Consider the following 14,019-nt stretch of genomic DNA (forward strand, 5'->3'; position numbering starts at 1 on the left):
TCTTCAGTGTACATGTATAGTTTAACAAAGCATTTGCAGACTATCTATTAATCATGCTTAAAGTTGCACAAAAAAAAAAACCAAAACAAAGCACAGCTGGGTGAAACATAGCTTTTCTGAACCTTACTGACAGACAAGACACACCAACATTATGTTCCAACTGTGACCAGTTTATTTCATTCTGATGTAAACCCAGATTTCCACTACAGCACAGAGACCACCTTTTATAAGAGGCTGTGAAGTACAGGACATGCAGGATGTAATACAATAATGGAGAGAGGTGGGATTTTCTTCTGTTTTTAGGAACAGATTTAAAATATGGGAAAATGAAGTGAAATGTGGCACAAACATCACAACTTCCATGCATGCCTTCAAGTATCTTCCTTTGATGTGCTGGTACTCTCTGGATTTCAGTGTTGGGTTAAAATGATTCTTTGGAAGAGTAGAAAGTTCACGCTTCTTGAAATTTCAGAGTAATATTAAGGCCGAAACACACTGGGTACACTTTTCCTTCATCTTCCAGAGCACCACCTGTTGTTTTACTTAAAGCTGCATTAAGCTTCCAGCTCAAATCCCAGCCCAACTTTGTGACCTCCAGCACTGAAATTCTTGCCATCAATCAAGCCTGAGAGGGTCAGCTTTACACCTAGGAAAGCAAGTAATGAGACCCTTCATACACTGATATTCCTGTACAATGCCCTCCCTCAAGTACTTGAGCCTTATTAATGTGTCTTAGTTGGTATAGGAACTTCTGTACATACACATCCTTTACCTCCATGAGCCTATGTAAGATTTCTAGCTAATTTGTTTAGCTGTTCTGTTCTAGAGATGACAGTAAAATAACCCATAGCATAGTACTAATACTATTTGCTGCCACCAGTTGGACTTACGTACCAGGTCGGAGGGCATGAGTGTAACCAATTCCAATCAGACTGGCATTATTCACTTTAGCCTACAGGAAAAAAAGAAATAGCAGTATTTATACACTGTGTGTAAATATTCAGACAGAATTGTCCCAAAACCCTGGGAAGGTGGCTTATACGTTAACTCTTTCAGCTACTTGTAGACTAACCTCTAGCAGAGACTTATTCCAATCTTTCCCTTTTCTCCTCAAGAGTTTCCAGCTTAAGCTGTAACAGGCTTAAGTAATAGTTCCAGTCTTTCCCTCAAATTATGACCCATTATGCCTACATAAAATGCCACCCTGTCCTTCACTGCCCCCAGTATTGTCTCTTTAGAGCCTTTAAGGGGCTAGTTACTACAGTCCCTTAGTAGCCAATTAAGTGCCTTGTTCACAGCCCCCCATTCACAAATTGCTGAGTAGTGATTTTTTTTTTAAATAAGCAATGAATATATGAATAAGCAAACCTATTTTTGCATTACTAAGTTTTGATGTTTACAATACCATTTCCCATCTTCCATTTTGGCTGAATTGTCCTGGAACTAATTCTTGTTTTGAAGTGTAACAAATGCTTGCTACTTTAGTTCTTCGGGTCAGAACATATACAGAGTTACTTTTATGCACTGTCACATCCCTTTGCCTCCTGAACCTCTCTCTAACTATTTAAACCCTTTTTTTTTTTTAATTATTTTTTGGCCCTAACATTTCTGCAAGAATTTGCAGACATCAGTAACAACACTTATCTCAGGACCTCAGCTGACTTTCAAGGGTTAACTGATTGTTAGGAAAAGGCTGTAAGCTCAGCTGAACTTCCATCATTTTACTGTAGTACAGTTTTACATTATGCATTAGATGAATTAGAGAACGAAAAGGACACTAGCCTCTTCATTATCTGTTGAAAACACAGTTTGCATAGGCTCCAAGCACACTAGTTAGACTAGTGACTATTTCACCATGGACAAAACAGGGCTTTAGATTTTTTTTCTCCATTGTTTCACAAATATGACCCGTGAGGTCCCAATTTAAATTTGAACCACAACAGAAGCCAGTTTGCCATCTACCATACTTCATCAGTAACTATTTAAAGCAACTACTTCATACCACAAATTTTCAGTATTGAAGGGAGCTTGAAGTACTCGTTCCTATAACAAAATTCTTACCACAATGGAAGTCTTCTCATCCAGTTGGTACTTAGCAGCAATACCAAAACGTGTGTTGTTACTGCCAGCAGTCCATGCAAGATTGACTGATGTCTCAACCTTATTATTAACCTTCTGATAAATAGACCCACCGAACTCAGTGCCATCATTCCTGTTTGTAATAGATGTAAGTGTGTCAAGCCTTGCCTTGTTTAGTAAATAGTAACTCTTTAGATTAACCCTTCCCCACAATCATTTGATTGTTATCTCTTAAATGAACCAAGAACTCCAATATTTCCCTGGACCCATGTTCATCTACTTCCTAGCTGGAGCTAGCAGACTCGTGCGTGCTTTTTTTTTTTTTTTTACCCAAAACATAAGTTTTGGTTGCAGAATGGAACAAGACTTTCCAACAGCTGAGACCTACGGTTTGAGGTTCTGACAAAAAAACCCAACAGATAACTGGCTTGCTTGCTTGTTTTAAGTTAAGAAAGCAAGCCTGCAATAATGCATAAAGGAACAAATCCAGAAGGAGACTTAAGTCAGTTATGGGAATGATGAGACTGAAAACAATGTTACTGCATTGCAGTTGTTTAAATACCATCTTGAAAGACTCTCAGAGCATCTGAATGCCAATGACTAGAGCTACACTGCAATGACAGCTGGAAACACTCAAGTGCAATGCAACCCACACCTCTCTCTTCCACCTCGGGCATTTCTGAGCCAGAAGCTTTCTGTCTGGTGGGGAGGGGGAAAGGTACAGTGGGTTAATTGAAGGTCTTTTATCTAGTGCCAAAATGGAAGCTGAAGTTTACAGATTTTAATTCCAAATTAACATTATGAAGTGCCTTTACACCACTATTTTATATACACAAAACCCAGAATTACCCTGAAACAAGGTCTCAAAAGACAGCCAAGAGTTGGAAAGTTGCTCCTGCTTTAGTTGTACTCAAGATGAAAACACCAAATATAAATTATTTCAAAACAAATCAGCATCCCCTTCCATCCACCCACCTTTCACCTAACTGTTAATGCTCACTATTCATCTAGTTTGGCTCCTCTGATAATGTTTTTCTAGGCTCAGATAATACTTACACATTAGTGTGCAGCTGAAAGTCTCCTGCCTTATATCCCAAGGCAAAGTTATTTTGCGAAAGCTTAGACTTGGCTGTATCAAAAGCCATCTGGTAGCCAGCAAGCCAGCCTTCATAGCCCAACACTGCCCAGCCATAGATGGTTGGTCCAGAGATATCAATGTCTATGTTGCAGCCTAGATTTACATATTCTCTTTTGTAGGAGGTCTTCAACTTTCCACTCTTCTTCCTGCAAAAAGAAACATGCCATTTTATCCCTGGTAGTGTACAAGTATGTATTATGTGTAGTTTTATTCACATATTGTATGTTGCTTAAGGCCAGTTAATTAAATTACTGTAATGCCTACTCAAAACTGAACATTAACAGCTGCTGAAGAGGGCATGAGACAAGGATAATATTGGTATTATGTATATTTATGTGGTGCCACTTTTTCCATCCACCATCTCAAACTCCTTAAAATCCGCAAGAAGCAAAAAAGACAAAAACGTTTCTGCTTAATGCTCTAAAAACCATCAGGTTTCAAATTTTGTTCTCCACAAGTGAGTGCAATGCGTTATGGCATCATCAGTTTCCTTCAGGAGCATCCATGACATCCTGCACCGATAGCTGGCCTTTCTGTCCTTCGGTGACTTTTTGTCTGCTTGGTTCTCTCCACCATCCCTTCATGTGCAGTGCTTGCTTTCCTTCCTTCTTCACTGCTGGATACCAATCTCCTCTGTTGAAAACAAATTTCCTCATCCTCCAGACATCATCCACTTAGTCAGCCTTTTTCTGTCCCTCTGGAGAAGCCTCTTCCTCTCTCTCCAATGTGTCTTTGTGCTCATTTTGCTATCAATTCAAACTTAACTGAGACAAAATTTTATCACCTCCTTAATCCTCTCCCCAACCTCCTTTCTCTCTCACTGAAGACACAGCAGAACACCGTGCTGCCTGCCACTCATACCCAGGCCTGGGGTCTCATTTTTGACTTAGCTTCTAATGCCTTACATCCAAGCAGTATTTCAAACTCTGATCTTTCTGATAGGCTCTCCCCAACAATAAAGAAATACCAGTAATTATTTACAAAGCAGTCTCAACCTTTGTGCATTATCCAGACATAAACACCCCTCCTTTGCACTACTGCCTACCAAAAATAAATACATGATAACCGAGAAAGACAAAAAAGTGCTATTCCACTCCCTATCATAATACCTGTGCGGTTCTACCTCCTCGTTCAGTTGTGCATAGACAGCTGCCCAAAAGCATCAGGAAAAAAATAATTTTGCTTTGTGTTCTTAGGCACTGAGTTGACAGCAGTAGAACTGTTAACACCATGACAAAGATGGTACAAGTTAAGTGGTCCATGTAAGACCTAGCTGTTTAAGGGGAGAGTTACAAAAATATAATACCTACTGCAAACCACAAAATTTACCAATAGCCAAAAAGCTGAAGAATAATTTTTAGCAGACCATGTCCTTCTGAGCTCGGTATTATCCATTGCCTTCAAAATATTCTACAGTGCCTGCAGAATATTCTACAGTAAATTTTGAGCATTTACACAATGACCAGACTAAGCATTTCTAATTAAAGGTTATGGGAAATTCTAGCACTCCTTAGATAAAGACAACAGAAAATATTTACCCTGTGTTTGGTACAAACGTAGTGTCAAGAGCCACCTTCAATCCTTCAGCCAACTGCAAAGAAAAACAGAGATGTCTGCTCAGAACTCTGCTGAAGCGTGCTTTGTTATATTCCACTACTATAGCTGTACCTCCTGTCCAAAGAGAAGACAAAACATGACCATAATGTCTTCCCCATGTTTTACAACAAAATCTGAAAATGCTGTATGATGTGGGATTAAAATTTGGACTTTTTCTCCCCACAATGAGGCCTTATGACAGCGCACACTTTGTAGATACATTAGTACAGGAAGAGTTCAAATCTAGTGTTGACAAGAAAATTGAGAAATTATGTTAAAGAAAGAGAACTGTTCAGTTCATGTTCACAGTTCCAACAATCCATAGCTCAACAATCTCTCTCAGAATCTACAGGTATTCTTTTAAGACACAGTACTACTTCACAGGCCAAAGTGTGTACCTGCCTCATCTTTCCCACCCTTGTTTTGAGCTGGACAGCATTTTCCATTTTAAAGCACAGGTAAAAGTGCAAAACCGTAACTACAAAAATTGATGGCCATACATGGCGGAGGGCACCACAGAACTTCTACGACCTTGGCACCATTACCTTACACTTCAGGCATTAAGTGAGAAGCATAAAGCTATTGCTTTGAAAAAGAATTGTGTGTTTTGAGAGTGCTGTAAGCTAGCAACCCTTTGTGTAAGCAGTGCCAAGCTGGAAACACTAATCTTTCTCTTCAACCTTATAAAATATATTCAATCTCAAGGCAGCTAAACTTCAGTCCTTATGTATTAGAGCATTTAAAACTACGAGACCCCTCTTTTGTTCTCCCTCCATGACTGCAGCAGTGACAGTTCGACATAGCTAGAGTGCATCTTTAAACAAAAACTCCTATTTGGAGTGGATAATAGTGATATTCATTCAAACAGCTAGCTGATTTTGCATGCCCATAACTGCAGTAACTCTGTACCTTTGGATCATTATGTAGCAGCACATTGCTGTGGGAATGCTTGCACCCCCCACCCCCAAAATTCACGATGCTCTCTCACAGTCTGTGCGTTCTGCAAATATACATAACTTCTTTTTAGTACTCCAGATAGTTTTGTGCAACTTTCACTCTTCAGTGTTTTCTGGTGAGCTCAATACTTTCTCATACCAGTTGCAAAAACATTTTCAGAGCATCTACTTCCTCTTACCTGATCCTCCATGGAAACTTCTGTTCCCAATGTGTTATCTGTGTTCCACTTCTGGGTGAATGTAAGTCCATAGTCTTTGATCTTATATTTGGTCTCTAGACTGCCTGAAGCCTTGCCTGTGTCTGTGTTGGAAGAACCAGTTGCATTGAATTCCTGCCAAGAGCACAGTAAGTTTCAGCAGTCTGATACTTAATTACATTCAGTTTTTCTATTTGTAAAGTTCCAGCACTCACACTTGCTACCCTTAGGCCTTTTGACAAAACCCTCAAAATCCTTCTCCTCTTCCCTATCCCCACCAAAAATAATTATTTTTGCATCACAAAATGCTACTCCTTTTGGCATCTCTGTTCCGGTTATTTCTTTTATTGAGGTGTGCTGATAGAGCCCTGGAACTTGTTTAGGTTGGAAAAAGCACTATTACACAAAGGCCTGACATCTTCAATAACTTTTTATCTGCATCATGATTTGATTACCTGCTCCCGCCCTCTAATTTTTACTGCACTTTTTTCCTAACTTATCCACCAACTTCTCCTGCACCACAAAAATCTTTCTTCTGCTGTCTTTTTTCCGCACCAAAGTAGCAATTGTTATTTTAACATTCCACAGCTTGCTCTGTACCTTCACATGGATCCATACCCAGATAAAAAAAATACTCGCTTGGGATACAAAGCTGCTTGTATCCTTGGATTTCTCCTCACAAACTCCTCTAATTCCCTTTATCATCTTACCAGTACTGACCCAATTGTGCATGGAATAGCACCCATTATAGTCCCTCTGGAAACCTACTCTCCCTTAAGAAAAGCAGTTCTACATCCAACTTACGCTGCTAGATGAATAGGGGGAAAAAAAAAAAAAGATTGATTTTTCTCTCATTTCTCCAAATGTCTCACGTGTTTCTTCCTTTTCATTCTTTTTTCCACCTTTCAGCAGTGAAAATGTCTTCTGGAGAATGGTCACTGATGTTTTTCACATTGACTACTGCACCCTAACACTGTTATTCCACCTACCCTTTATACTGTTGTCACTTACACTCTTCATATACCATTTTGATGACTTTAGTACCTTCTCCCTCAACCTAACTTCTCTGTCATTACCTCAGCCAGAAACTACACTTTAGAAGCTAGGTCACCCCTTTATAAGGCACCTTAAAATTGTAGACCTTTTCTCCTTCACAGTATCAGAAAACAACCTGACCCGAGTGGCACCTTGACATGTCTCCATCAGGCTGGTCCTTCACTGACTAGTGTAATTGAACCAACAACTTTGAATTTTGCATAACACGTATTTTGTAACATGCTGTCCTATGCTGTTTGGCCAGTCCCCCACACATCAGAGCTTCCTGTTATTTAAGGGACTTGAGGTCTCAATAAACATCTCTCCTCCTGGAGTAACTCAGAGGCAGCCTACTCAGCGTTTCATGCACAGCAGAGTATGAAGCAATGAGTAGGCCTATTCTAGCAGTAGTAAGCTCAAGATGTAAGAGTTAGGTTTTAAGGAGCATCTAAGAACTGATCTCATTTCAGTTGTCCTCATCTCTCAAATATTTCCCTTGAAGAAAGATCATTAATCTGCCATTACATTTCCAAATTACACCTCTTCTGAAGTTTAAATATTGAAAGATAGAGTGCTTAAGAGATGGCAGTGTCCATTGCCAACACATCCAAGCTTTGGAACCCTGACTTTCCAGATCCATCTCATTCCAGGACAGTATTCCTGGATGTACATTAGTTTCACAATTCTAGACTTTGCAGAGTGTACAAAGACTGTCTTTAAATGGTTTTGAAGTGCCAGGGAAGTACAGCCAAGTAACATTCCTTACACACCAAGGTGGGGGAAGACACTTACTTGAGCTAATGCACTACTACAACAGCACAGCAGTTCTACAACACATCTAGCCAGCTAACAAAAATACTTGATGCAAGTCAGGATACGTTAGACTACCCTTTAAGACTTTTTTTTTTTTTTTTTTTTTTTTAAACACACTGCTCTAATGTCACTTCCACAAATTCAGTGTAAAGACATCTCAAACCTGCATCAGAATTCAGAAGTAACTTTCTTCTGATCTTAGGGCAGGTAACTGATTAAAAAGGCTTGATCTGTTACTCAGACCAAGCAGAGGAAAGATTGTAAAATGCTTTTCTCACAGCTGAAGGAAAAAAACCCTGTGCTGTCATACGACCAAAAGCCAAAGGATTTTGCCAGGTGTCAGAACTGGATCTGCTTCTGGAAGCAGAAGGCACACAGTCAGCATCTGCTGCCATCAATCTTTAACTGTCTAAACTAGAGATGTCTCATCAAACCACCTCGTGTAGAAGCATTTCTTGAATTTTTTCTAGCTGAAAGTCAAACTCATTCTGGCTCCATGTCACTCCAGTCTGAATCAGCAGTCACGCTCAGCTTCTCATTGACCTTCAGGAATGCCATGCACTTACTAGGCCAAACCACGTGCAATCTATGAAACAATTATAACCAATAGACACTACCCATTGTTGTCTTCTAAGTCCACAAGAAAAACACCCAAACCATTTCTGTATTGTAGCAATCAGAGGTACTATTAGTACCAAAGTACAAACTGGATCTCACACTTTGTTCCTAACCTCATCTCCATCCCCCAAATCCCATTTTTGCAGCAGAATGCTCATTAAAACACTAACAAGCACAAAACCTGAAGGAACAGACAACTGTATCAATACCGTATCTATCTTGTTTTCCCTCCTGCCATTTTTACAACGTTCTTATTGTGGATTGTTGGACAAAGATTGCAAATGGCTTTACATACATGGATCATACAGCAGATTAAGAGCTATGGACACAGTCAAACTTCATGACGTGGATGATAACATGACTAAAAACAATGGGAGTTTATGAATGATAGTATGCACCACAGAAAACCTCACTAGACAAAGCAATAAAGAGCCAACATGCCAAAACAATAACTATTCTTACCAGCTGGATAAACATCCAACACGAAAGTTGCATGGAAAAAGAAAAGCCCATTTTAGAATGTAATAAGGTAATAATGTTCTGTCGCATTCAGAAGACAGCATAATTAATCATTAGCATATTATTTGAGAATCAAAGCTTTCAGCCAGGAAAACTATGCATATCATGAGATGTCAGTAACTGGTAGCAGTCACAGTGTAGAGACCACATAGTTCCTCGTGCCTACACATTCCTGGTGCACAATGCAAGTAATCCATCAAAAGCTTGATTGAGGCAGAATACAGTAATACAAAAGGAATGACTTACACCACTTGCATGCTAAGAATGCAAGTGCAGGAGGAAGCTAAGGCAAATATGGTTATGAAGTAGGCTGAAAAGCAGCATAGCTTATCAACAAAAACAGCATCAAGTGGTAGCACACACAGAACTGAGACCCAATGTAAGAATAAGCTTATCTAGGAAACACTATATGCCTGTGGTTAAAGACCAAAATTATGAAATCCATTCCTGATTTTGCCAGCCCTTCTGTGAAATCATGAGGAAGCTCCACTTCTCCATCATTAAAGTGGGGATCATAGTATTTTCTAGTGACCTGAAGTGCTAAAGCTTAATTACTATCTATAAAATGCTCTCAAATTCTACATAAATGGTACTGCAGGAAGACTATTTAGTTTTAATTAAGTCTTGCATTGTAAGCACGATGGAGATGAGTGAAAATGAAGTTAAGTTAAACTGTGGCTCCTATTTGCCCCTTGGCCTTTTCGATAAAAAGTCAGTCTGGACTCAAAATCCTATGAAAACCAACACCACCAGAGAAACTCAATTCCATTCATAAACAGAAATGAGAGCTCTTTAGGGTGAAGAAACTCTTATGTTTGGGATGTGGCAATGGGAACGGGGAGGAAAGCCACACGTCCACAACAAAATGTGTGAAAATTCTTGCACACCGCAGGAAAATAAGTACCGCTACATCAGTTCCACACATTATAGAAATATCTCATTTTAAAACCTGTAGCTGACTGAGGACTGAAAAAGAGAAGCAACACCAGCTAGCAAGTTATCCCCACCAACCAGTTCAGGAATTTGTCCTTCCATTGCAACGCTGGTGATGTTGAAAGCCCCCAATACTTACCACCCCACTGGAAGACTTGGTCTTCAACTCTAACTTGACCATTCCAAATCCTGAAAACAGAAGAGTACACAGCATCTGTTTCACCCCAATATACAAGAAAGGCTTATTTCCAACACACCCAAAGTTACAGCAGATACGGTACACTGACCTGAAACAGCCTATTTTCATATTTCAACATTTGTTAATCTTACTGAGGAATGATTGAAGGAATTTTGACAATTCAAAGTGGGTGGCCTCATAATTTAGTCGTAACAGTCAACCATCATCAAGTACCTCCACCTTTTATAGCTACCTGCAGACTGGGACCAATCAATACAGTACCATTTCTTCTGATTTACTAAATGTACTTTTATATTTCTGATTGCAGGGCAGGTATTTTTCTTTTCCCCTTCTCTGAGAAAAATATGTTTCAACTTACTTCAACCAGGGCCGTATACAGAGATACTATTGCTTTCTTCCTTTTCTTTCTAATCTGCTACAAAGCTAGGGAAATACCTAGCCCGTGCACAAAGTAGAAAAGCCTGAAACAACTGACACTAAAGCAGGGAACTTGGATTGAATTTTAGCTAAGCCTAACCTCCAGGGTGGCAGAGACCAGACCAGAGTGTTTTTTAATTTTATGTAGCGTATGGATTTGGGATACAAATGCAATCTTTGTTACATACTCACAAAACCAGATAAAAATGTCAACACTTTTAGTACTGGTCCCAGAAAAGGGACTAATATCAGAATTTCTCCATTTAAATTCTTTGAAGAAGAATGCAAATATTGTGAAATTATTTCCACTATAGCTATGACAATAGGCTATTCCAATTAACGTAAAGATCATTCTACCTCAGGAACCTGTTTGTTACCACATATGGTCTCCTATGGCAATCTATGCGAGTTTGACTGATTTAATGCCTCTAAATACAAGAACTGGAAGGTAAGAAATGCGGCATTTTTCAGAGACTGTTCTGGAATGCATCTTAATGTCAAAGTCATAACTTTCCCCTCTAACTCTTTGCCTGTTGCAGCATTTTCATGATACATGTCTGAAGTTCAAATTCAGAAAGGGCTAGATGCTCCAGGCCTCTGATGAATTCCTACCACAAGGCATTTAGGGGATCTCTGGGGTACTAATGTTTTTACTGTCATTTTCAAGACACCTAAGAAAAAATATGAAAGGTTATCAAACCACAGTCACGTTGCTTACCATATCCCTTGTTGAATACATCCCTGGCAGACTTTCCCAAGTCACTGTATGATGGTGGGACAGCCATTGGATCTGAAACATATTGGAAGCTGTAAGAATCTTAGGTTTAACAGCATAAAATCTGAACTATAGCCAAAGCATTTATAAATGTCTATGACTAGTACCCTCTGCCTACTTCACCGATACGGAACTGGAAGACCTTTGAAGAACATTCATGAAAGTCATCCTTGTGTCATCATTGCTTTGACAGAAACAAACAAACTTCAATTCAAAGAAGTTATGAAAGCAAATCCATTATTTGAAATAACTAAACCCCAGGAACAGTATTACGTTCAATTACCTATGCACACTTCACATTCTTATACTGCAAAAAGAGCTCACGGGAGCCTTATCAGTGTTCCAATAATGAGCAAACATCGCTTTCCTGACAGGACCCTTTCTGAAAGGGACCCCAAGTGGCAAAGCCACGTCAGCACTGAACAATCCCAAAGGAAAAGACATCTGACTTCCATGTGCACTTGTGACTTCTTCGAAAGTTTTTTCAGAGACTTGTAAAATATAAAAAGCATTATCTGTACGCTGTCCCATAGCCACCAGTGAGTATTTCTGCACTGTGTATACACAGCAGCAAAAACTGCATTTTCTAATACAGGTAACTGTTAAAACTACTTTGGAGGACAAAACTCAAAAGGATGGGCATATGATATCACAGCTTACGTAACATATTTAACATTAGTTACCACAATTTAGGGATTTTGCATCAGAAAATCCACATTAAAAGAAGTAGGAAAACTCTTCCCCAGTGAAAAACTAGTCTAGAGTAAGTTTGCATAAATGTAAAGGCACACCTGCTCAAGAAAAGAAAAGCTATCAAAGATGATGCTTTTGTTTGATTTTAAGGGTAACTATTTGCTACTTAATCCTTCTTGATGTTGATGCATTTGTTGATATAGGCTGTTGGATATAGGCTGTTGGAATAGGCTGCCCAGGGAGGTGGTAGAGTCACCCTCCCTGGAGGTATTCAAGGAGCGTGTGGATGTGGCATTGTGGGATGTAGCTTGATGGACATGGTGCTGTGTGGTGTTGGGTGGGTTGTGGCTTGTTGTTGTTGTTGTGTGGCGTGGGTTTTGTGGGTGTTTTTTTTTTTTTTTTTTTTTTCTCTCAGGTTGGACTCGATGATCTTACAGGTCTTTTCCAACCGTACTGATTCTGTGATTCTGTGTGATATTCTTCTCTGCAACACCTGACACCAGAAATCCCTGATCTCCCATTTGTTACCTATACCATAATGAAAGATTAATCTAAAAAGTAATAATGCAAGCAAAACATCTAAAATCCCTGAAGTCACCACTTCTCTTCCACCATTTTAGTTGTTTACCCATGTACTCGGTCCCTCTGTCACAAATGCAACAGTATCTGTATTGAGCAATTAAGTTCTGTTTTCAGATAGCTAGCCCTTTCCTAAAATGAAGCACTCGGGCAACTTACATCCCATAGCAGACAAACACTTTATGTTCAGTCACTTAATAACTAACCTGCACTATGTATCTATCAGTACATGGGCTTGATGATCCTTATGGGTCCCTTCCAACTGGGGATATTCTATGATTCTATGAATATATATATACCTGTGGGTTTAGAGGATCTAAAATAGCTGGGCATGACTGCAGGTTCGTTACCTGAAGATTAGTGCATAAAACAGGTAATTCTCAAAATTACTATGTAAAAAGGCCTTTTTACCTGTTAAACATGGAGGGAAAATTTACAATCAGTGAATTGACGAAAGAGAAATACAATGTGAACTTTTATGACAATATAGTTTAAATTATTGCAATAGTTTTAGCAACACAGCTATGGAACAGAGCATATTGTTCTTCTAAAACGTTCGTTTTTCACACAAATCTCAATTCAGAAGTTTCAACTCCTACTTTAAATTTGAGTTTGGGGTTTTTTGGTTTTGTGGGTTTTTCTTTTTGGTTGGTTGGGTTTGGGTTTTTTTTCTTGTTTTGGTTTATTTTTTTTAAACAGGTTTATCAGAATAGTCTGATTTCAAAAGCTTAGTAACTCCAGTTTTTGGAGCAAGGCTGATGCTTGGACATTTTAACATGCTGATACTCTACAAACACATTAGCCGTATAACATGCTTCTAAACCTCAAACGTTTTTATCCAGCAAAAACTGATATGAAAGATCACTCCCTGCATAAGAATTCAGAAAACACACAAGCAGATTTTTTTTTAAAAAATGCTTTTTAATCACAGCTGGCTTTCAGGGAACTGTCTGGCTGTTGAAAACATGACAGGAACACTCCATAATCCCATGGATTTGTAGTTGGCCTCCAAACCACATAACCTATTTTCAATTAGGAGTTTGATAATGATCAGCGGTGAGCCGCAACACATTTTGGGAGTTGGGACTGACCAATTCAGAGTTTCAGAGTTTAGAAGACATCAGTCTACTCTAACTTTCAAATTACATGGAGATGTTACATCGAACAAAAGCAAGACCTTAGATAACAACCCCTCACCCCAGTTTTGAAAACATGCCACACCCCTACCTCTTCCTTGCTTTGCCAGCTGTCTCTCAAATCTTTCTACCTCCCTGCACAGAGGGGCATGGGGTTTAGAAAAACAAATGACAACGGAATTGACCACCAAGTAATCTTGAGGCTCTCCTCACCAGCTTCACTGAAAACGCTTCAGGTAAAGGAGGACTTTACCATCCTGTTCAGCACCTTCTCAACCTAAATCTCACCCTTTTGGCTGAAGCCCTGTTCTGTTTACACCTCATTTTCATAAGGCT

The 14,019-nt window shown here is 39.3% G+C and overlaps 2 protein-coding genes across 5 annotated transcripts in view; both read right to left on the bottom strand.

Annotated features, from left to right (window-relative positions):
- Nucleotides 1–100: 100 nt before the first annotated feature.
- The window catches only part of VDAC3 (voltage dependent anion channel 3), a 15,324-nt gene continuing 1,405 nt past the window's right edge, over nucleotides 101–14,019 (bottom strand). Inside the window, exons 1-9 of one of the 4 annotated variants that reach the window (XM_009819033.2) lie at nucleotides 11,219–11,290; nucleotides 10,024–10,073; nucleotides 9,938–9,940; nucleotides 5,949–6,101; nucleotides 4,756–4,808; nucleotides 3,136–3,363; nucleotides 2,062–2,212; nucleotides 895–952; nucleotides 101–646 (exon numbers count right to left, since the gene is read on the bottom strand). In XM_009819033.2, coding sequence (XP_009817335.1) covers nucleotides 555–646; nucleotides 895–952; nucleotides 2,062–2,212; nucleotides 3,136–3,363; nucleotides 4,756–4,808; nucleotides 5,949–6,101; nucleotides 9,938–9,940; nucleotides 10,024–10,073; nucleotides 11,219–11,285 — 855 coding nt within the window. In that variant the 5' untranslated portion in view covers nucleotides 11,286–11,290 and the 3' untranslated portion in view covers nucleotides 101–554. Of the gene's footprint in view, nucleotides 647–894; nucleotides 953–2,061; nucleotides 2,213–3,135; nucleotides 3,364–4,755; nucleotides 4,809–5,948; nucleotides 6,102–9,937; nucleotides 9,941–10,023; nucleotides 10,074–11,214; nucleotides 11,291–14,019 lie in introns of those variants that run through there. The other 3 variants (XM_059831418.1, XM_059831416.1, XM_059831419.1) reach the window with 3 other exon arrangements.
- Nucleotides 11,254–14,019, bottom strand: part of POLB (DNA polymerase beta) — a 20,853-nt gene continuing 18,087 nt past the window's right edge. Inside the window, exon 15 of the mRNA XM_059831415.1 lies at nucleotides 11,254–11,290. The gene's annotated coding sequence lies outside the window, so the exon portion shown is untranslated. The remainder of the gene's footprint in view (nucleotides 11,291–14,019) is intronic.

Source organism: Gavia stellata, chromosome 31 (genome assembly GCF_030936135.1).
Source record: "Gavia stellata isolate bGavSte3 chromosome 31, bGavSte3.hap2, whole genome shotgun sequence".
Lineage (NCBI taxonomy): Eukaryota > Metazoa > Chordata > Aves > Gaviiformes > Gaviidae > Gavia > Gavia stellata.